At 34.7% G+C, this 25,300-nt stretch overlaps 1 protein-coding gene and 1 long non-coding RNA gene across 3 annotated transcripts; one reads left to right on the top strand and one right to left on the bottom strand.

Moving 5' to 3' along the window:
- The first annotated feature begins 7,605 nt into the window (after nt 1-7,605).
- Nucleotides 7,606-9,082, top strand: LOC111898649 (E3 ubiquitin-protein ligase ATL4). The gene has a single exon (XM_023894552.3). It carries the CDS (start codon nt 7,781-7,783, stop codon nt 8,849-8,851), a length of 1,071 nt encoding a protein of 356 aa, XP_023750320.1. The 5' UTR covers nt 7,606-7,780; the 3' UTR covers nt 8,852-9,082.
- A 13,247-nt stretch (nt 9,083-22,329) lies between these two features.
- Nucleotides 22,330-24,016, bottom strand: LOC111898660 (uncharacterized). Of its 2 annotated transcripts, none has more exons than XR_002852656.3 (5): nt 23,851-24,016; nt 23,494-23,586; nt 23,245-23,346; nt 22,814-22,935; nt 22,330-22,587 (listed from the first exon to the last, which is right to left on the bottom strand). It is a non-coding gene; the product is annotated as an uncharacterized LOC111898660 (long non-coding RNA). The 2 variants fall into 2 exon arrangements; XR_002852657.3 differs by having other exon boundaries at nt 22,330-22,581; nt 23,851-24,014.
- Nucleotides 24,017-25,300: the final 1,284 nt, after the last annotated feature.

Genomic DNA, 25,300 nt, shown 5'->3' with positions numbered 1-25,300 from the left:
TTAATCGAAACATGAATAATGAGTGATCAATATGGTGCTTAGATAAAAGGTGTTTTATTTACGCTCAAAGTGTTGAGGCCATATAGGACTAGTATTATTTTGTGTTTCACTTTGCATGTTTTGACTTCCAGGATAACGAGGTCATTCTCCTGATTGACCAAGTCATTCAAACCATCCACAGTCGGTCATATGTTGGAAGTAGATATGAATCAAGACTGTCGTGAATTTGGCTTGTATGATTTGTCTAAAGTGCTTTAGACAATGCAATAGTTGCTACAACATTCATGAGTACTCATCAGGGCTAAGTATTGGATTTAACCCACGCTCATTTGGATTCACTTCATGGATTTTATCACGAGTGAATCATGAGATGATAATATCTTATATTCTTCAAACCTAGAGATATGAGTTGTTGACTATGAGTTGGTTATACATTGATTGCACGTAAACGCATTGGTAACTCGATGTTATAAAACGTGCCTTTGTGTATGATTCAACAAATAGTTGGTACAAGCATATGAGTCGAAGTTTATCCATTCCTTTTACCTTCGGGATAAAAGCGATATCTGTGGGCCCCTCGATGATTTAGTGATGACAAAAGTAAGTGCTCGGCCGGGCCTGAACTGATTTGATTTGTTCAATTAGTCAGTCGTCATAAGTTAGAAATCGGGAAACAACAAATGGACAGAGAGAATGATTATAATCCATGTCTCGGTCCATATGATATCTAGAATGGAGGAATATATGATCACTTATCTAATGGACAAGTCATTGACAAAGGTCAGAGTTCATCTACAAGGTCAGAGTTCGACAGAAGCTTTTGAGAGCTACGATTGCTAGTCGGGTTCTGAAGTCATACTTGCAATAATAGTTTTAGACTTATCCAAGTGGGAGACTGTTGGATTAATGTCTAAGTCCATAACTATAATTGGTAAGACTTGACCCGACCCGACATGGTCCATTTGGGTTGCATGGCATCATGCACTTGGATAGACTAAAATGAGAGAAATAACACTTAAGGTTTATTAATATATTATAAGTTATAATATATTAATAGAGATTATTTAATTAGTATTGATCAAGAATTAATCTAGAATTAATTAAGTGATCAAAAAAAGACTAATTAAATATATGGGTTGATTGTGTAAATCATCCATACTTATATAGTGGGCTAATGCTCCATGGATTATCAAGTTTGGCTCAAACCCATTGGATGCTCCATGGTGTATTTGAACCCATGGATCCAAGGAAATGGAAAGCCATGACAATTAGGGTTTACCCTAATTGTAACAACTATATAAGCATCTTATTGATGTGAGAAATCGGCGACTAGATATGCATGGAGGGCAAGCCGATTCTTGAAGTGTTCTAATTTCTCTCTAAGTTATTCCAAGTGCTTATGGTGTTGTGTGAACCATTTGAGGTGTCACACTTGGGGCACTAGGCACTCAAGCTTCATGAAGACAAGCACCAACAAAAGGTATGTTATTCTAACTTGTGTTATTCAAAGTTTTGTATGCTAGAATAGAACAATACCTTGGAAAGTTGATATTTGCATGTATAATAGAGAAAACATAGATCCAAGGTATTTAGGGTTGCATGTACACTTAGGAGTGTTAGATTGCTCAAAACCCAACATATATATATATATATATATATATATATATATATATCAAATGTTGTACTTACTATTTGATATAATATTAAGGATGTTGTATATACCTACCCCATAAGACGATTTTGTCCTTGAAATTGCGAATTATGCAACCTTACTAGATTCATGGGAGACTGATAACTCTAAGATCATTACTTGAATTAATAATTATGTTATCCAGTCTATTGGTACTTAGCTAGGAAAGTATGACACGACAAAGGAGGTTTGGGATCACTTGGCTAGGTTGTATACTTAGTATAACTTTGCAAATCAGTATCAGTTAGAGTTTGATATTCGAGCCCTCCAACAGAACAATCTCAATGTTCAGGAATTTTATGAAGCTATGTTAAATTTATGAGATTAGTTGGCTCTTACAGAACTTGATGTGTTGAAGGATTTTAAGCCTTATATTGATAGAAGGGAAGAACAACATTTTGTTCAGTTCTTGATGGCATTACATTCAAATTTTGAAGGCTTGCGTGTTGCAATCTTGCATCGTACACTTTTTCCCACTATTGATTGAGTTGTTCTCAAGTTGATTGTTGAAGAAACTCGTACCAAGTCCCATGCTGACAAAGATCTCAAGACAGCCCCTCCTGCTGTCTTTTCTGTTTCACAACGACCTCATTCTTCAAACCAGAATTACCCCAAAGTTACATTTGATGAGTGTGCTTTTTGTATGAAGAACCATTGGAAGGCAAATTTGTCCTTTGCTGACAACCAAGGGAAATCAGCAGCAACAACAAATGAGATCACTTGCACAGTCTCGGTCTTCACAGCAGAATATGTCTTATGGACAATCTCAGTCGCGTCCCTCATTTACATCTTTTAGGCCACCACAATGCGATGTTGTTGCACCTTCAGTTGAGAATGAGAAAAAAATTTACACCACCATCAGCCTTGGATCCCCAGATTGTTGAGCAGTTTAGATAATTCATTGATGCCAATCCAACACTTCATATATTCCTTCATCTTTATGGATATTGGATTCTGGTGCATCTCATCACATGTCACCACGTATATCATCTTTTGCTTCGTTATCATCTCGTACACTTGTCTCTGTTATGTCTGCTAGTGCTACACTTATGTCAGTAGAGGGTGTTGGTTCTATTGTCACGCCTGATATATCTTTAACATATGTCTATTACATTCTCACACTTGATTTGAGTCTTGCTTGAGTCAGTCACTTGTGTAAGTCCGGTTGTTGGGTCTTCTTTTCCGATTCATTCTGTTATGTATAAGACATTCGGTCTCGGAGGGTGATTGGGATAGGTCGTAGACTTAGGGAGCTTTATGTTTTGGAGAAGCTACATACTGTTGATGTTGCTGCATCTGGTGTCAATTTGCCATGTTTTCGTTTAAATATTTTGTCGTCTGTTTTTTTTTATCTTTGGCATTCTCGTTTTGGACATGTGTCAATGTCTCATTTACTATTTTTGGTTTCCATTGGTGTGTTAGGTTCTTTGAAAACTAATGATATCTCTGATTGATGTGGTTGTAAAGTGGGAAAATTTTCTACTTTACCATTTAATAAAAGTGTCACTTGTTTTGTTGCTCCCTTTGATATTTTGCATTCTGAAGTGTAGGGTCCATCTCTGATTACCTCTAAATCTTAAGCTAACTATTATGTTTTATTCATTGATGATTACACTCGTTACACGTGGGTTTACTTTATGAAGCGCAAGTCTGACTTTTTCACCATATATAGTGACTTCAGTAGAGATGAGCATTTGGACCGGGGAACCGGTCGGAACTGGTATCGAACCAGAACCAGATAGAACTAATCAGGTTGGGAACGGGACGATATTATTGTGGATTTTTGGAAAGTAGGAACTAGTCATTGGACCCCGCCCAAAACCGGGAACCGAACGGGCCCGATTTTTTTTCTGTTTCAACAATAAATCGCAATCTGACTTTTTCTTAAAGTGTTTATATCTCACGAATTTGAAGTGGGGTTAACATTATTTTTCCTACATGTTATTTAGATTTTGTAGATAATTTTAGACTATAAACTCTCTTTATTTGGTTAAAAATTGAATGAGTTACAAGCCCCGCAAGGAAGCATATGAAATTACACCTTTTTTTGTTTCAGCACAAAAACATAATCTGAATTTTTCTTAAAATGTTCATATCTCACTTATTTGAAGTGGGATTGAGATGATTCTTTTTTCTACATGTTATTTTGGTTTTGTAGATAGTTTTAGACTATAAAAACGCTTGATTCGGTTAAAAATTGAATGAGTCACAAGGCCCGCAAGTAAGCATATAAAATCAGACTTTTTTTTGTTTCAGCACTAAAACGTAATCTGGCTTTTTTGTTAAAATGTGTATATCTCACTTATTCTAAGTTGTGTTGACCTGATTCTTTTTCCTACATGTTATTTAGGTTTTGTAGCTAATTTTAGACTATAAAAACACTTGATTTGGTTAAAATTGAATGATTTATAAGCCCGGCAAGGAAGCATATCAAATCATACTTTTTTTTTCCCGTTTTAGCACTTAAACGTAAACTGATTTTTTTGTTAAAATGTGCATATCTCACTCATTTTAAGTTGTATTGACCTGATTTTTTTTCTTACATGTTATTTAGGTTTTGTAGTTAATTTTATACTATAAAAACTCTTAATTCTGTTAACAACTGCATGAGTTACATGCCTTAGAATATAACATACCAAATCTGTTTTTTTTCCAGCAACATACTTGAAAGTTTGATTGTATTTTCTTTGTTCTTTTTTATAGATCTGGAAAGAACTGACATAAACCGAAACTGAAACCGAAATATTTCTCAAAATACGTTGCTATTTCTCGAGGACCGGTTCCAACATTGAAGACCCGACAAGAACCGGAAATGAAACTGGAACCGGTAGAACTAGCGGTCCGGTTCGGTTTCTACTTTCCACTAAGTTTGGTTCCTGGGTCAGTTCGGACTGGGCCGGTTCCGATGCTCATCCTTAGACTTCAGAGCTCTTGTCAAGACTCAACACTCTGTTGTCATAATTTTTTTCCGGTGTGATTTAGGAGGGGAATTTGCCACCAATGATTTTAAGAAGTTATTAGCATCTGGTGGAACTGCACATCGGTCATTTTGTACAAGCACACCTTAGCATAATGGTGTTGCAGAAAGGAAACATCGAAGCCTCCTATAAACTGCAAGATCTTTGCTACTTTCTGCTCAAGTTCCCAATATGTTTTAGGGAGAAGTTGTTCATACCGCCACTTACGTTATTAATCGCATCCTATTGTGCACACTTCGAGGAAGTCTCCTTATGAAATGTTGTTTGGGCAACTTCCAGATTATTCTTCATTACGAGTTTCTGGGTGTACCTGTTTTGTCTTGTAGCCTCGTGTAGAGAGAGATAGGTTGTCTTCAAATCATCCCTTTGTGTATTTTTGGGATATGATATTGGTCAGAAAGGTTATCGGTGTTAGATCCATCGAATCATAAATTATATGTCTCTTGCATTGTCACTTTTTTGGAGCACATTCCGTTCTATAGCAATCCTGTTTAGTCACATGATGCAACCCGAGAGGAGCTTCGTACTATTGATTCGTTTAGCATTAACATTAATGATCCACCACCTGTCGTTGATCCTCTTCCTACAGATCATCAGGATCCCCTACTATCGAGGCCTTATCGTAACTAGAACTCCACAAAGCTTCCTGAATTTGTCTATTCCTCTTACTCACGACTATTTGCCTCCTTTATTGCTAATGTACATCGTCTCTTTGATCCAACATCCTATAAAGAGCCCGTTTCTGATCCTCTTTGGCAGACCACTATAGTTGAAGAACTTGCAGGTATTTATCTGACTCATTTGTGGGATCTGGTTCCACTTCCGCCCAAAAAGCACACAATTGGTTGTCGTTGGGTATATAAAATCCAAACAAAGTCTGATGGATCCGTTGAGCGATATAAAGTCGGGCTTGTTGCAAAAGGGTATACACAAAAGTATGGTATGAATTATGATGAAACTTTTGCTTATATTGCAAAAATGACGGTTGTTCGCACCTTGATTATAGTTTCTTCCATTTGTTAACAAAAGATTTATCAAATGGATGTCAAGAATACGTTCTTGAATGGTGATATTAATGAGGAAGTATACATGTCTCCTTCCCCTGGTATTGATCACCAACCAGGTGAAGTTTGTCAACTTCGAAAGGCACTATATGGCCTCAAACAAGCCCCTCGTGCTTGGTTTGAGAAATTTTTTATAGTGATTACTTCGCTTGGTTTTAAACAGAGTAACCATGGCTCGACTCTATTTGTTTGATGTACGGGTGCAGGTCAGATTATTCTTTCCTTATATGCCGATGATATGATTATTAGCGGTTATGATCATGATGGTATAAAGTCTTTAAAGCTTGATTTGGCTCACCTTTTTTCTATGAAAGACTTGAGTTTGCTATGTTATTTCTTGGGGATTGAAGTTGCTCAGTCTCCAAAGGGTTATCTTTTATCTCAAACACAGTATATTTCAGATTTGTTTGAACACACACGAATCACGGATAATCAGATAGTTGATACACCTATAGAGATTAATGCAAAGTATTCTCCAACTGATGGTGTCCACTTATCAGATTCAAGCATTTTATCGTACCATTGTAGGGAGTTTGGTTTACGGGACTGCCACTAGACCGGATATTGCTCATGCAGTTCATGTGGTTAGCTAGTTTGTCACTGCCCCTTGTACTATTCATTGCACAGTTGTTCTTCGTATTTTGAGATATCTTCGTGGTACTTAGTTCTACACCCTTGTGTTTATATCTACATCCTCTCTTGAGCTGAGTGCCTATACTTATGCTAATTGGGATAGTGATATTTATGACCGTAAGTCCACTATTGGGTATTATGTTTTTCCTGGAGATTCATTGATATCATGGAAGAGTAAGAACAAGATGTTGTCTCTCGGTCTTCTACAAAATCTGAGTATCAAGCCATGGCTATCGCCACTTGTGAGATTGTTTGGTTGAGATAGCTTCTTGCAGATATGGGTGTTCACATCTCTCAACCTACTCCTTTGTATTGTGACAACGAGAGTACGATAATGATTGCCAAGAATTTAGTGTTTCATGAACGCATAAAACACATTGAGTTTGATTGTCATTACACATGTCATCATCTCTAAAAGGGCATTATCTCCCTTCCTTATGTTCCTTCCACCTTGCAGATTGCTGATATTCTTATGAAACCTTTGACTACTCCTCGATTTCATTTTATGTGTGACAAACTCTCAATGCTTATTATTGTTGCATTGTGTGTGTGTGTGTGAGAGAGAGAGACAGAGGATGTTAGCCTAATAAGATTTTGGGCTTTATTTTCTATTGGATTTTGTATTGGCCTATTAGTTAGAAAAACAAAACTAGTTAGTCTATATATTATGTCTTTTTCTTTCATTGTATCTTGTACTTCTCATTTGATAATAATACGAAACCTTAGCCGTTCCATGTCTTGTTAGTTTACAAGATTCATGTCGGCGACAAGGAGGGAACCCGGTAGAATTCCATTTCTTGTTAAAATTCGAGCTTGAATTCGATCAATGAGGAGGGAACCCGGTAGAACTCCATTTCAATGGTTTCATAGGAGGTGTGATGACTTTCTTCTTTCTTTTGCAAACACACAATCACTTCTTGTTTAAATGCATCAACTCGGTAAATACAAATTACTTTTTTTACACAATCTTTTCTTTTATTTTTTCTCCTTACTTTCAATCTTTCTCTTTTTCTTTCATTGCTAAAACCGGAAAACTAGATAACATTTCTAAATTTTAATCTTTCAAAAACATATCTATAAAAATCAATAAAAGAAAATAAAGACTAAAAATCTAATTTAGCCCAAAGTTCATAACTATAGATCGAATTTCTTTTGATGTGTGATATATGGAGACCGAGAGGCGAGAGGGTTCCAAAACCCATTTATAAGCAAAACAAAAATACTAACCCGGCCCGGCAACAACATTATCACGTGCATGTCACGTGTAAGTCAAAAGCTGGACCAACACCACCAAAACCAGAGCACGCATTAATAATCACATCACCTTCATCGGTACTGCGCCTTCATTAACTCCGCCTTACATTGATCACCCCCACCCACCACCACCGCCTCCTCCCCCTTCCTTCCATAATCAAATGGATATCGGAACCCCTCCGCCTCCATTACTCTCCACTGAATCCAACCCAACCACTACAGGCATCAACATTCCTCAAGTTTACAACAATGGCGGCACTGTACCACACCAACACCACCACTCATCTTCTCCTTCCTCCTCCTCGTCGTCGACATCTTCAGTAATCATAGTAATGATTGTTGTCTCTTCCGCCATTATTGTCTCAGCCGCCATCTACCTCCTCATCCGCTTCCTCTCACGCCGCTGCAACCGCTCCTTCCGTACTACCTTTTCCCCGACCGACGACGTCGTCTCCGACAATAGAACTGAAAACGAACACGTGCATCATCACGTGATTAGTGTAGGTAATAATGGGGTGGAGTCGCTCCCGCTCTTTACGTTTTCTTCACTCACCGGAAATATCGCCGGTGGAGACTGCGCCGTGTGTTTATCGAAGTTTAAAGGTATAGATCAACTCCGACTGCTTCCATTATGCTGTCATGCGTTTCACGCACAGTGTATTGATGCTTGGCTTAAGTCTAACCAGACATGTCCGCTCTGCCGGTCGACGGTAAACCCTACCGAAGACGATGTGCTTAACAAAATTGCTGCGGCATCCGGCGGCGCCGGAGGTAGAGTCGGTGGAAATAGAAGTAACAGTAGTTTTCGTATTGAGATCGGAACTATTAGCCAGCGTCGAGAGCCATCTGATTCAGCCCGTAGGTCGTACTCCGTTGGCTCGTATGACTACGTGCTCGATGACGGCTACGAGATTCCCGTCGAATCAACGCACCGGAGAGGAATTTCCGACTGTACTTCAGTCGACAAGGATTCTACAACTCCGGAACCGCCGGGACAGAATTTGGCAGCGGAGGTGGCTGCGGGCGGCGGCAGTGGAAGGCGTAATTGGCTGCGAGATTACATGGACCGTGTTTCTCTTTCTCTCTCTTCACGTACTCAGTCGTTCCGTGGTTCTGGAAGGTTCTTTACCGGAAGCAGTCGCCGGAGTGACATCGTCGACGACTTTGAGGCGGGTCATGGTAGAATCGGAGAAGAGATTAGCGAGCTTTTCCGATGGCTCTCAGGGGTATAACTGTAAATTAACTTACTTTTTAGCTATTTATGGAAACTCCATCTTTTGCTATTACCACTCCGAAATTCGTTTAGGGCAAGAGTGGATTTAGCAAAGAGTGGGATTTTGATTTTTTATTTTTGATTTGTAATTACGAAAATCATTCTATGATTTTCTATATTTATTTATGATGTTTAAAGTTAACAATGACAATCTTTAATAAGCTTAAATCCCTTAAAACTATTATATTCATCCCTTAAAATCATTCTATGTGATTATTGATAAGGTGTTATTGCTTGATATATAAATTATTATAATTCTATGTGATTATTAATAAGGTGTTATTGCTTGATATATAAATTATTATAATTATAATTCTATGTGATTATTAATAAGGTGTTATTGCTTGATATATAAATTATTATAATTATAATTCTATGTGATTATTAATAAGGTGTTATTGCTTGATATATAAATTATTATAATTGAAGTATCTCAAATTAGATTGACTTTAATATAGGATTTATTGCATAAATTATAAATTAGATAAATCGTGGTTAGAAAATGGTTACTATAACTTGGTGGCACATTATTGGCGTATAGTTAGGAAAGAATCAAGAAAATCTCGTTCAAATTTCATTATTGCGGTAGTAAATTTGGTTACCTAAAATTTTCGCATTTATCATTTAGTCAAGTCTATAACTTATTCATCTTCAAAATTTCAAAATAACTTTTTTTTTTTTTTTAAATTCCATTTAAATATTATTTTTTTAATTGTTATTTTCTAATAATACTAATTGTTTACAAAAGAAATGAACAAAGTATATATTAAACTCACGTTCATAGTTTTGAAATTAGTGTTTATTAAAACTAAAGACATGCATTAAATTAAAAATTCCACATGACAACCAAACATTCCATGATTCCGAGTGTTGTTCTCGTATGCCGATGGATCTTTTGTCATGTTGGGTGTCTCCGATGTGCTCAAGTCGTGGGAAATTTTCAATTATCCATCATTCCATCTTCTTCTTTATCTAGTTATTTAATATTTATTTATTCTTCTTCCACCAAAGAAAACATGATCCATTAATCTTTAAAGTTTATCATTTTCAAATTTAATCCTTTTTGTTATTGTTTAACGATAACAATCTGGTCCAATAACATTTTAGACTTTTAGTTGATTGAAGTTAATTATGGCTTGTTACCGAAAGATTGTAAAATATATACAAGTTTTTTGGACTGGGAAATATAGATGCTAATTTCATCTGATCGATTCATTTTACCACTTTTAAAAAAAAATATTGTGTTAGATAAAAGATATGTATTTTTGATGCACACATTTGTAAAAGAAAATCTACGATTTTTTATTTAATAATTTTTCTCTTTTATGGAACAAAATTAAAAATCTAGCTACAATAAAACAAATGAAATTAGACAAATAAGTTGAAAGTTGTTTAAAACTTATTTTAAATGCTTACGACATACTAAATCATTTTATTACAAAATTAAAATATCATTTTAGTCGGTAATTTTTGTTGTCTGTATAAATTAAAATTCCGTTTACTAGCTAACACAAATTGTATTGAAAAAACTACACATTTTATGTTAACACCAACATAAAATGATGCTATAAGTAGAACGGACAAGTAAGATTTTGAATAATCGAACTCATACCATTATTCACCGAATCAATGGATATTCGTCTCATTACACAATTATTATGCATTAGACAAAGTATTATGTATGAAATATAACATGAATCATATAAAATAAATGTCTACTATAAAAGACAATATAGATATCAAATTAAAATACATATTCGATATTCAAAAATATGACGTGTCAACTCCAAAAATATATCTTTTCTTATAACCACTATCCTAATGTACAAAACTCCAAAAATCTATTTCCATGTTTTAGTTAAAAACTCAAAAAGCACTTGAGGCCCGGTGAAACCGTATGAATTCAATGTGATAGCTGTCTTTTTTTTTTACATAAAATCGATTGTCCCTTGAGGACTGGATGTACGATTCAACATTAAGGTGTGACTTGTGAATGCGTATGTAAGATTGTTGAATACAATCGTAGAGTTGGATGCAATTTATGGGGTCAGAGCTTCAAATTGTTGATCGATGATTTATAAATGGAAGTGGGGTCTGGAAAACCGAAACGAAAATGACTCATCAAGTCCTCACCTCCTTGGTAGTTGGTCATTCGTTTAGGTGTTTGGCCTTTGGGATTTGGATTTGGAATTAAAAAGAAACGATCGAGGAAATTAAGTACTATAATTGTAATATTTTATATGGGATATGCTATAAACGGAGCGGATCGTTTTAATAAAAATGTTAACGGGTACGGGTCATTAACATGTAAATGAATCACAAATTAAGATCCAACTCTTATAATTTTTATAGGTTTGGATCGAATCAGGATTAAAATCCGGTATGTTGTCATGTCTAATTATAACAACTAATAAGAACAAGGTCAAGCTTGTTACTTTTTAAGTATTTGCAAAAAATCAACTTAAATATCTTTTATTGATCAAAATAATCAAATTCGAAGAAGAAATTAAGTAGTTTCCTATAGGGAAACTATTGTTTATGATAGCTGCAAAACTATTTAACCAATGATAAACTTGTTACTATTTTTCTTTTGTGTTATTATGCGATGATCTATTTTTAATTGTTAAATCCGCAAAAACATAATTTGATGATAATCCTAAAAGCAATAGCAAATATGTTATCAAACAATAAAGAATAGCAAATGCGTTACCTAACAATAACATAATTTTACATTTTAACATCGTCCCATCCTCACTAAGAACAAACGCCCCGAATTCGTAGGTTCTCAAAATATTGTGGTAATCAATATATAGCCCACTATGTTAATGAAATTGCAGTCTAGGACTACAGATGTATGAATTGTACGATTATCTCTTATGCTAGAGATAGATGTTGCTCATAACAATAAAAATAGCATTCAATGAGATTGAACCACCCCGTACCTATATAATGATAATTGACCTGACAATTATTTTATAAAAAAAGATGGTAAAAAAATAAAAAATAATAACCACAGGTCATCTATAAATTCAATCTTGAAAAGAATCAACATGAGGTTCTTTTTTTTTTTTTTTTTTTTTGAAAAACTAAAGATTCATATATTTAGAACGTTCTAGCAAGAAACTAAAAACTTGATCGAAATTATTAAAAAAAAAAAAAAAAAAGAACCCTACAATGGAGACAGTTACCAAACATTCCGATTAACATTTAATTTGAAAACTAGGTTATTAGCTTTATTATATTTAAAGTGTTTAAATATTAAGTGGTTACAAATTTGTGATATTTGATAGTGGGTAAACAAACATAGTAAATTAATCTCTTAACAAGAGTTTGGTTTGCAGAATGTTTTTGAAAGGAACGAAATCTATCAAAAGAAATGGAATTGGAAAGAATTGGAATGTGAATGTATTAGAAGCTACAGTGCGTTTGGTTGACATAGAATGAAATTTATTTTATGTTTGGTTTGCTGATTTCAGAAAGGAACCGTTAAATAAAATTTTTAATGACATAAATACCCTTAATGATTTTTGTAAATAATCATATTTTTTAATAGACATGACGAAGTTTTATTTAATTACAACATTTTTATTGAACTCTTCTACAAAATTTAAATTAAAAAAATAAATGTCATATATTGTGTTGAACACATACACATTATATGTTTCCTTCTAGTTAGATTAGTTCGAGCCATTTCCTTATCATTTCCCACAAAAGAAAACTTTTACACTTTAAAGACAATAGTCGATAATGGTGTAAAAGTGGACATTAATAGTTTGAATTGTTGCAAGTTCAATTGTAATTAATTGGTACTTGTTACCAAAAGGCCAATGGCCTAGCGGTATGGAGTGACTTTCTCATTTGAGAGGTCAAAGGTTCAAGTCTTGATGGAGACATAGGTGGTTATTTAGGAATAGATTAGTTAGTTTGTCGTTTAAAAAAAATTAATTGGTACTTGTTAATAGTATACAAAATAATTAATTGATCGTTAAAAAAAAATTATCAAATAGAAATGTAGATAAAAGTAAAAAACTAAATAGTTTGTCAACATGATTTTATGAAATTAGTGGTTAGTAATTTTGGATTTTAAATAATTTAAGGACTTTTGTCTCATCTTCTCCAAGAAAACAAAGATAAGTAGTAAAAACAAACATAAATGGTAAAAAGAGGGGATACAACAAAATCACTTGGAAAAAAAACAAGGCCGAAATCATGTAGATAATATATATATATATATATATATATATATATATATATATATATATATATATATATATATATATATATATATATATATATATATATATATATATCGTCACTAATAAATGAATGTTTTTTGCCACTTGTCACACTCTCATGCATTATGCCACATGTCATTTTGTCATAATTTTGAGATATTTATTTCCACTTGTCATTTACTTTATTTATCATTATTGAATATATTCCATTAATTTAGTTTCTATAAATTAAACATACCATAATAACTTAATTTCAAATTTTAAAATTCAAATTTCAAACTTCAATTTCAATTTTAAATAAATTTACAACTGAAACTTTTGTATTTAAAATTTTGTTATAATTAACACATTTAATACACGGGTCTGACAACTAAATACATAATTTTAATATAATTTTTTCATTTTTTAAATTTATACTTATTTCAAATTTTAAATTAAAATAAACTTTTTGTTTAATCATTTGTATTTAACATTTTGTTTTAATTAACCCGTATATTATACGGGTATCACAACTAGTATATATATAATAGGAGGATAATTGTGTAATTTAAAATAAGGATAATGAATTGAATTTACATTCTTGAGCAAGGTGGCAAATGGAGAATTAAATGGTAATTATGGAAATCTAATTCTAGTCCTTTGGTAACACGAACGTGACCTCAATTAGATTTTAATTTTCAATTTTTTCTAATTCCTTTAGAATTATGTGAAAAAAAAAACGCAACCTTAAGGGGTGTTTGGATTAACTTATTAGTTTATTGTTTATTGCTTATTTATGGTGGGAATAAGCAATAAACAATAAGCATGGGGAGAGATGCCTATTAAAATTAGCTTATTTAGCTTAATAAGCTGGATTTTATCCAAACACTCAAATTAGCTTATTGTGAGAATAAACAATAAACACATCTTTTTTTTTTCCTATCCAAACACCCCCTTAATATATGTTTCTTTGTATTTTTTTTTAAAGAAATTATGATAAAAGTGTATCCCTTATTACTTTCTTAGTCAACCAAAGTTAAAGCTCAAATGTGTACACAAATCCTCTCCTTTTGACGTTTGAAGATGTGATTTTGACATTGCTACATTCTTTCCTTCTTCATCACTTGATTCTTGATGTTATGATTGGGAGTCTCATAAAATAGTAATATATTTTTTAAATTTGTCTCATTTGTCTTTTTATAATATTTTAATTTAAAACATCTTAATGCTTTTTACATGTATTCTCTTTATGTTGTTGTCATTGTGATTACATATACTAAAAACAAATTTCATTAAGTGTTAAAACCCATATTACCGAAACTATACAAATCTTATCGTTAAGTATTATATTAATAACTAACATAAATATGTTTCACTTAAATCGTTCGAGTGTTATTTACATACACTCCCTTTATATTGTTTTCATTAATGCATATTGTACTATATTTGTTTTCATGTATTTCAATTTTCATTACATTGATGCTAAAACCAAAATTCATTAAAGGTTAAGGTCATATTTGCATTGTCAACTATTTCTCATGTGTACGATCCATCAGTTCGCATTAACGATAAATCATAACACCTGAAAGTCCATATTACTGGTCATAGTATGCAAAGTTTATATATTTTTTTTTTCTATGTTCTATCTCGTTACAATAATATTGCTAACCGAAACATTTTTTTTATTGCATGCCCCAACCCCTTTAAGGAGTTGTTGCACAATTAATATGACAATGACCAATCATGTATACAAGACATTTTACCAGAACATAGTTACATGTATATAACTTGTATATAACTGTAACATTATATACAAGACATTTCAAGATATTACCAAATAAGTTCAACACGGGTACCATTTTTTGGTGTTTTCTTGTATTCTTAATCCAAGTAACATTACAAGTAAGCATAACAATCAGTGTTCTAAAAGGCGCGTCAAGGCGTGCCATGGCATGAGGCGTGGCTTCGTCGTTACAAAAAACTTCATAACGTTGCTGTTAGGCGTGGCGCGTGGCAAGGCGTGATATGGCGCGTTATGGCGTGTTATGACGTGTGTTTTTTCGTTTGAGACACAGTTTTTTGCTCTTTGTTATGTCTTTTCAAATCGGAGATACAAGTATTGTAGTTTTTGTTAACTTTTTGTTATTAGTTATTGATCTAACACTTCTAAAAAGTAGTTATATTTAATATAAATTTATATTTATATGGTAATATAATTTTATATTAATACAAAATCGCCGCCTTACATCACGCCTTGAAAAACGTCATGGCTCGCCATGGCTCGTTAAGCTTGAGGTTTGGCCTTGCCGCCACGCCACGTATCACGCCATTTAGAACCTTGATAACTAGTAAATATGTTGGTAAAAGTAAGCGAGACACTTTTATTAAAATTACGGTGACATTAATGTGTGGGAATTTGATGAAATATTCATGGCCCCAAAACATTTCGAAGTGAACAACACCAATAATCGAATACAAAATCCAAACAAAACATAACAAGTCAACCATATGATATATCGACACTAATCAAGTATGTTCTAACAATATGAATGTATGAAATGAAGGAGAAAAAATTGTAATGAGCTAATGCTTTGATTAAAATATAACTCAGTACATATATAGTGAAAGAAAGGAACGTCCAATGGTTTCTAACTAACTCTAATATATTTACAACGTTAACCCTACATCTATCATAAATTACAAGTAGATCCTCCAATGTTGAATCTTAACATCATCCCCTCTGTAACAACCCAAAAATCAAGGGTAAAATTTTCATTTTTATTATAGTCAAAACACAGATATCTTTAAATCCAAGTATTCGAAAACATTGCTAATTAAAAACATTTATCAGAGTTCATCCCAAAAACGCATAATGCGGAAAACACGGGTGTGTGTGCTGCGTTCAAGCTGGGCCCTTCATTTCCAAACCGATAATACCTGAAACAATAAACAAAACTATAAACATGAAACTTAGTGAGTTCCCCAGAGCATACCCCGCACAATCCACATAACCACATAATACATACTAGCTATAACAACTACATAAACCATATCAATCACATAAGCAATATAACGCATACATAGGATGTCGTGAAAACCCTCCAGGGTCTTACACACATACTCACACAAATTGTACCAACTACACAAGTCATGAATATAACATATAGGGATGCCCTGGAAACCCTCCAGGGTCTTACTTCGGGTGCCCTGGAAACCCTCCAGGGTCTTAGCCCACTGTTACATAAATCACACATACAAACATATGAGTTAAACATGCAAACATATAAGGATACCCTGGAAACCCTCCAGGGTCTTACACCGGGTGTCATGGGAACCCCCACATGGTCTTAGCACAATGTCATGGGAACCCCACATGGTCTTACCTAAGGATGTCATGGAAACCCTCCAAGGTCTTAAACCCTAGTGCCTCAGGAACCCCCCGAGGTCTTTACCTAGGATGCCGTGGAAACCCTCCAAGGTCTTACATCTAGGTGCCCCAGGAACCCCCCGAGGTCTTCCATGCAAGTATCACAAAGACAACTAGCATACCAAATATCACACAATCAACTAGCATACAACATATAAGTAATTGTCATGGGAACCCCCGCATGGTCTTCACATAAATACATAATGTATCGATAGCACATTCACAATAATCATCACAACTAAATAAATGGGCCAGTTTGATGCCTTAGAACCATTGGTATGGTGAGGAGACTCACCTGACACGGCTGAAGACTCATATTGCTGGTTGACAGATTCTCGAACTGTTAACATCAAAATGACACCCAATGGTTCTAATGCATAACCACAACTCCATATTTTGGGTAAAGAGACTCTCTTACCCCTAACCTAGTTTGGTTCAAAACAAAGGCCCAAACTCAAACTCTGAAGCCCAAAGCCAAATAATCAATCAAGGCCCAACATATGGCCTAATTTTCCAAATTGGGCCCAAACCTCTACATGGGCTTATCTTAAGGCTTAACCATTTACTCTAGTCCTAACACTTAGCATTCTGATAACCTAGTAGCTAACAATCCTCAAGGCCCAATTATGGCTCAATTTTCCAAATTGGGCCCAAGCATCTTTAATGGGCCTTATCCTAAAGCCCAATAATTTCCTTAGTTCATAACATATTCTCCATTTGGCCCACAAAGGCCCACAACAAGGTTATCCAAGAAATGGCCCAATAAGAACCCAAACCCAATTAGGATTTTTCACATAAAATGACGATTAGGGGTAACTGTTCCTGCTTAACCCATTAAGGACTTAATCCATTAAGTCCATTACTCCACTAGACCAAACTTGGTCGGGCATAGTTCAAAATTCCAAAACCAATGGTCCAACGCAGGTCCCGACAAATCCAAAATACATATTCCCAAAATTAGGGTTTTCTAAACCCTAATTAGGGTTTTCCAACCAATCACAAAACCAATTAATCCAATAGTTAAGTGTTTATATTAATTAAACTCTAATCAAGTCGGGTACCACCACCCACTACCACCTCGGGTAGTGGTGGTTGGCGATGGTTCACGGCAGCAGCCACCACCTTACGGTGGTGGTGGTTATGATCTTGGGCCAAAGCAACACCCAAAGCACTCTAAACGTCGATCCAAACGCACCCGAAAGCCCACAACCACCCAGGATGGTGGCTAGTAGAGATGGCAACGGGGGCGGGGAACACAGGGGACCACAATCCCCATCCCTATCCTCGAATCCTCATTCCAATCCCCATCCCCATCGGGGAATATAAATAAACACCCATCCCCACCCCCAATGGGGAAACGGGGATTTCTTTTTCTCTTTTAACATGCAAACTTTTACGTAAGAAAAAACTTTATATTTCAATTTTACCAACATAAGTTTAAAGATTTTATAAAATATATAAGTACCCATAAATTGCATAAAAATATAAATAAATTTTCTACCAAATTTAAATACATACATGAAAAATCAAGTAGAAAAAAATTATCAGATTGATATTTAAGGTAAAATAGGTCAACCAAAGAGAAAAATATATATATACACGAGTTTAAATTATATAAAAGAAAAACCAAAAAGTATAATTGCAACCAAATAATTACTAATGAGTTAGGTTACTTAGATCAAATTTTATGTATTATAAATTATACTATAAATATATGTTATGTATTATTTTTATATATAAATATATGTCGAGGGCGGGTCCAGGGTCGGGGATTAAGGGTATCCCTATCCCCATCCCCATCCCCACTTTTTCTATTCGGGTATTCCCCATCCCAGGTCAACCTGGGGATTCCCCAGTCAAAACGGGTGCGGGTTTCGGGTTCCCCATTGGGTACGGGGCTTTTTTCCAACCCTAGTGGCTAGCAGTGGCGAAACGACGACAGAAGGTGGCGGAACAGTAGTAGCAGGAGGTGGTGATGAGTTTTCTTCGTTTTCCTGGCCAAGAAAATCCATACAAAATTAAACTCATGACTTATGCTCACACACACACACCAAATCACGTACACCCCCCCCCCCCCCGATGGCTAGTGGAGGCAAAAGAGATGGCAGCCACCACCTTACGGTGGTGGTAGCGGGTCTTCCTTGGTTTACAGGCTAAATATGGCTCATACAATCACACAAACACCTATAGCACATAAATAATTGAACGTACCTTCACCCAACCACCTCCTCAACGGTAACATCGTCGGAGTTGATGACCACAGCAGCATAATAGCCTCCGCCAACATCAATGACGTTTACGGCGTCCAAACCGAGAGGAACGACAGGGAGGAGAGAGAGGTGGCGGTTAGGTCTACCGGAAACTTCCTGGATGCTCACAACCTACAACTCGCCATTCACAACTCCATAACTTCGGTATCGGTGCTCTTCTGACGGCCCGCGACGTCCGACAATGAGGTTATGGATGGCGGCGCTCGGTGACAGGTAGCAGCGGACCTAGTGGTGCTCGGACTCGGTTTGCAGGTGGTGGCTGGAGGACTCCCAAACGATGGCGACTAGTATAGAATTAGGGTTAGGGTTAGGAAATATCGATCTTAAGATGGAAGAGAAGACTACCGGGTTCAAATTTCGTACCCCATCTAAACTTATGCACATTTCACGCATTTAGTCCCTCTCCTTAAGATCCTTCTCAAATCAAGGCTATAATTAACAAAACAGCCCCTAACGTCTAAGATTCATCACAATTCAAGTCCCAGAAGTTACCATTTAACCATATCGCTCCAAAGTTCTTTCAATTTAAGTCCTAATATTTACCAAGCACCCCCTGACTTTTGAAATCCTTTAAATCCGGAACTTATACTTTTAACCCCTAACATCAAAAAATATATCATTTGGCTCCCCAAAACCAACACCCCACTAAATATTATTGATTTAGTTATAAAATAATAATAAAAATGACATCTTGGGGCTTTAGAGTTTATTATTTATTTACTCAATTTCAAACGGATTGATACAACTCTCCCCCACTTAAACTAGATTTTGTCCTCGAAATCATTCCTTACCACTCCTGACACGCCAAATAACTTGAGCAACACGGCTACAACCACAAGCATTCCTTAGCCTTTCCAAGGAAACCAGAACCTGCCCTCGTAGGGTTCTAAAACCCGAAGATAAACGAATTCCTTACATCATGATCACTTCTACTCAGTCCGAATTCTGAAGTCTCGAGATTGTATGTCTCCCCGACAGACCGCCCATATCGAATCATTACCGAGTTCACTGCATTTATCTCCCAACTGGCTATTCCAATTATGATATTATTTAGTCCAACTGTAAACAACTTAGTATATGCCCCGAATGACAGGCAACTCCACACACGAACCCCAAATCACTAAAACCACTCCAACTCCTCTTGTTGCCACATAGTTGCTTTCCTTAAGAACAACCGGAACCTCCCTGGTCCCAGCTTGTCTACCAACTATCCGGAACATCGGACACTACCCGATTGTTGAGCCAGAATCACACGTACAACAGTCCCACATGACCTCCGAAGGATACCTCATCTGACAATAACTGCCCTATCTATATCGCTACTTATGGCTCCTTCAATCCTTTTATCCATCCGATCATGATAGGCTGACAACCTGTCGCCACTGAATACAACGCAAAAAGGTGAATGTTACCAGAATAATTGTAGTCTTGCATCATACTCGGTCTCCTTCGACCTAACGTTTCCTGATTGAATTATGTCGTGACCTACTCACAATCTTGCGAACTGGCCCACCCTGGCCTAAGTCATCTGAACAAATTCGTGAATGCCACGGCTACCCTGCAGTCGTTCTGCAACTCCCACACTATTTGGTCGTTTGTGAATGTTACGACTCCCCCGCAGACTTACAACACTTTCCATACTATCTAACTACTCGCTACAAATAAATTAACGTTTAGTGGCACAGAAAAAGTGTCGCTGATAGCTTATTTTATTTCCTTATTTTTATTAGTTTATTTTAGATTTTTAGATCTTTTTATCATTAATGCATTGTAATTTATTTATTTTTCTTTAGTATGGATCATATCGGGTGCTTGTTATGTTGCATGAGATATTTTGTAGGTTTTTCGGTGCTTGTTGCGGTGGCGGGTTGATTGGAGACGGGCTTAGTGGTCTCCCGAGGCATTATTGGGCTTGGCGGAATCAAAGAAGAAGAATTGGGCTTTGAAAGTTATTGGCTTGGATCATTTGGGCTTGTGAAAATGGATCATAAAATTCAAATTTTGGGCTTGGAGCATCCATTTGGTGGCTAAATGATGATTGGTGCATTTCAAATTACATGGACAAGGAGGGGGACCAAAGGAATCTTTGGTAGTGGAAGGGTGGAGTGGCTTGGTGGACCAATAGTATTACAGCAACATTTGCGCGGGTGGAATTTTCGTCGCGCGGGTACCCGCGCAACTGCCCAGTTTGGGCATTTTGGTCATTTGGCTTTCCATAACCCTTGGGGATCAGATCTAGAAGCTCATTCACGATTTTCCACCATTGGAGACCTGCAAGAGGCGATTTTGGGAGCTAGAAATCATTTCCTTTCATCTTTCCAAATCTTAGGTAGTTTCTTTATGCAATTAGATTATTGTTCTTGTTACTTTGTTGCCATAAGTGGCTAATACTCTTATTTGGTTAACTTTAGCTGAAAACCAATGAATGTTTGTGGGTTTTGAAGGATTTATGTTGATTATCAATTTATTCCATGTTTATGATTCTAGTTTGCAATTCTTATGCTTAATTGATTGCTTTGATCATGAGCTTAGTGTTTGATTGAGCAATGGTTGATTTATTTCATTGATTTTGCATTGGATCATTGAATTTATCTAGAACAAAGGCTTTATGATGGTAGAAATCATCTCTAGCTTATGAATCATAACTCCTTTATGGTTGTGTAAGCATTTGACATCCTCTAGGAATTGGGGATTCCTTCATTCTTAAGGCTAATTGATCTCTTGGGATTAATTGCTTCAATTGGCCCTTGATCTCAATTAAGAAGGTGTGTTGTGGGCTTCCCCAACCTCCATACTACCTATGAGGAATCTTGGCATATCATGCTTCATGATTGCTATAACCAATTTGGGATGAAAGATAAGCTTTGCATTAGATCCTAATGATAAACACGCAAATGTTCATTGTGTTGAATTGCTTTAGTTAACCAATTATTTCCAACCTTTGAGCATCTCATCGACTTGCTTAATTGCAAGGTTCTTAGTTATTTAAATATTTTAGTTTTCAAGTAATCAACAACCCCCCCCCCCCCCCCTTATTGTTTAATTGTAGTTAGTTAGATTAATTTCACTAGTTCTATTGAATTGCATTGGTAATTAAATACAACCATTTCCCCGAGGATCGATACCCCTCTTTGCCATTATATTACGTTTATTTAGCAATCAAAGGGTGTGATTTGCTTGGTGGGCTTGACATCCCATCAGCCGCTAAAAACCAAAAAAGTGTCACTAAATGCCCCCTTGGGAATCAACGGCACAAAAAAAAAGTGTCACTAGAAGTGCTAACACTAAAGGCCTTTAGTGGCACTTTTTTGTTGTGTCGTTGTAGTTCTTTTGGGTTTTAGTGGCCCTTTTGTTTATGCCACTATAACACTTCTCAGTTTTTTTTAACACTTTTTATATGTAACTAAATTGCTAAATTAAAAGCAATTTCTTTACCTAAAAACATATATAACTGAAAATTAGGTACAATTTTTTTATAAAATTTATGGAATATAAAATGATAAAAAAAAACAATTAAGATAATAAATGGAAAATGCAAAAGCATAACTTTAATTAAAACTTAAATTGTTTTACAACAATATTCTTAGTAATTAACAGAAAATACGTTCCAAAAAGCTTAACAAGTCTAACTTTGTCCTAGTAACACCTAAAACATAAATCTTGACTAATGGAGCTTGGTAGAACCCATTTCAATCCAGTACCCCAAAGCTATGATGCCAACGAATCAACTTGGAAGAACACATTTCATGCCCTCATTTCATTTCCTCATCCTCTCACCCTGCAACTTAAAGTATATGAAACTTAGTCATGTGATCAAAACAAAATACATATGCTCATACACCTATATTAATACAATACAAAATAAGTCCTAAACAACATAATATCACTTGTCTACTGAAGTATCAATAACCAAAAATACCATGACGCGTCATAAACTAAATTTTAATTACTTCCATAGATGGTTGATGCAAAAAAGGGGGGGAATCAATTTGTATATCCAGAATACTCACTTTCTTGAAGGTTGCTATTATATTAACAGGAACCCAACCTTCTTCATCCAAAAAAGCGTGCAAAAAAACATCCCGCTATGGAATGAAAACTAGCTAACAAGAAGAAATGCTTCATTTCATTCCTACATTGCAAACAAAAAATCAAGATTTTTAAAATGAAGTTTCACGCATAATCTTGATATATAAATTAAGCCATCGTGAATACAATAAAAGATGAAGACTTTTGGAATGAAAAGTTAAACGCTAACTGCCTGGAGCATCCCACAAAATAATAAATAGAAAAAAGAATTCAATAAATAAATAAACAATAACAAATGTTTAAATTTAAAAATGAATCAAGAAACTATCATGATTGCAGGAGTTAAGAGGCATTTATTAGTGAAAATAAACTTATTAAATTAAAAAAACAAACTATCAAATGAAAACCTTACCAAAAAGCTGTATAACTTGATGTCTTATATGTTGACGATTAAAGTTTTTATCTACATTCCACACTACTCCTGTACTATGCTTTCCCTGTCTTGCTCAACATCCTAGATATCACACAAAAAACTTAGATTTATTGTTTAAACGATTATTTTAAAATTTTCACACTAAATTGGGTGAGAATTTTGAGTATTGGTACCAGTAAAGACGAAAACTGAAACAATTATCATAGAGAATAAAGGAACCAAGATTACCATTCAATTTCTTTTTGTTTCAGATCGGTTGTTATATAGCCACCGCCTAGACGAAACCCTAGAATTGAAAGTCGGAAGGAAAGTGACTGATATCTTGAAAATTATAAAAATAAGAAAGAATGCATCAGGAGAAAATTCGTGGACAGCTAAAAGAAAAGGAGAAAGATAAAAATAAAATAAATAAATAAAAAAAATAAAAAAAAAAAATAAAAAAAAACTCGATGGTTTAAGAACTAGTTTTGAATTTAGGAGAAGAAATCTTGAAGAAAATAGGCGTGGATAAAGAATCGGGAAAACACATAAACAAAACAAAAATTGACTAGGAATCGAGAATAGATCCAGAAAGAAGGTACATACTTGAATCCATGGCTTCGCTTAATAATCACATTATGTCCTTGAATGCCACATACATCACTGGTGGTGTTCGTTGATGATAATGCGCTTCGGTGGGAATCGAAGGGTTCTACATAAAATTAGGGCAAAAAGATAAGAAATAATAGAACTATTTGGCGGTATTGAAACTTTGGGTTGGCGGAAAGATTTTAATTTGGGTAAACCGAAAAAAAAAAAAAAAAAAAAAAAAAAAAAAAAAAAACATTTTTTTTTACACAGAAATTCGATTTTGATATTGGTTTTTTTTTTTTTCCAATTTTGACACTGTGTTTTCCAATTTGTTATAATTCTGACCACTTGACCGGTTAACCATGTTGCATGATGACGTGTCAGTTTTGATGACGTGGCATGCTGACATGATATGCTGACGTGTCAAAATTGAATTTTTTTCTCACAAAAAACACCAAGTTTTCAATTTTTTCGATTTTGACACTAAGTTTAATTTTTTCTTTCAACTTTGACACTATGTTTTTTTGTTCCAAATCAAACATCATTTTTTCCAATTTTGTTCAATGTTGACAATTTTCTATTTGAAACTGTATAAATATTTTTTAATACATTTAAACTGTATAAATATGTTTTTTTTTCATTTAAAAACCATAGTTTTGTATAAATGCATTTTTTTACACTCAACCCATATTTTTATGTATAAATATGTATTAGTTATATAAAAATTGTATTTTATACTAAATATGCAACTTTAAAATGTGTTTAGAGGTTTGTAGGCGTGTAGTCGATTAAAACTCGGATATCAAATTTATAACCCATCAAATTTTTACATCTTATTAGAAACTTATGGTTAGTTTGATTTTCATAATATAATTAATGCTTTGAATGTAAGAAAAAAAAAACACCTTGTATTTAAATAAAAATGTGGTTTTTAAACAAAAAAAATATGTTTATGCAGTTTAAAATGTAATAAAAAAAATATATTTATATGGTTTCAAATGGAAAATAGACAAAATTGAACAAAATTTGATAAATGATGTTCGATTGGAACAAAAAAAACATAGTGTCAAAATTGAAATAAAAAATTAAACTTGGTGTCAAAAACGAAAAAAAGTGAAAACTTAGTGTTTTTGTGGGAAAAAAATCAATTTTGACACGTCAGCATATCATGTCAGCATGCCACGTCATCAAAACTGATACGTCATCATGTTACGTCAGCATTTAACCTGGTTAACCGGTCAAGTGGTCATAATTGTAACAAATTGGAAAACACAGTGTCCAAATTGACCCAAAAAAAACATGGTGTCAAAATCGAATGTCTGTGTAAAAAAAGTGTTTTTTGTGTCATTTACCATTTTAATTTTGGCGGAATCAAAGCGGTAAATTTGGAATTTTCAATTAGTGGCACAAAAACAATATATGCCACTAAAAACATAATTTAGTGGCATAAAATCCACTATAAACT

This window comes from Lactuca sativa, chromosome 4 (genome assembly GCF_002870075.4).
Source record: "Lactuca sativa cultivar Salinas chromosome 4, Lsat_Salinas_v11, whole genome shotgun sequence".
Taxonomy (NCBI): domain Eukaryota; kingdom Viridiplantae; phylum Streptophyta; class Magnoliopsida; order Asterales; family Asteraceae; genus Lactuca; species Lactuca sativa.
Note: the sequence above shows the minus strand (reverse complement) of the source record. Positions and strands in the feature narration are given on the sequence as shown.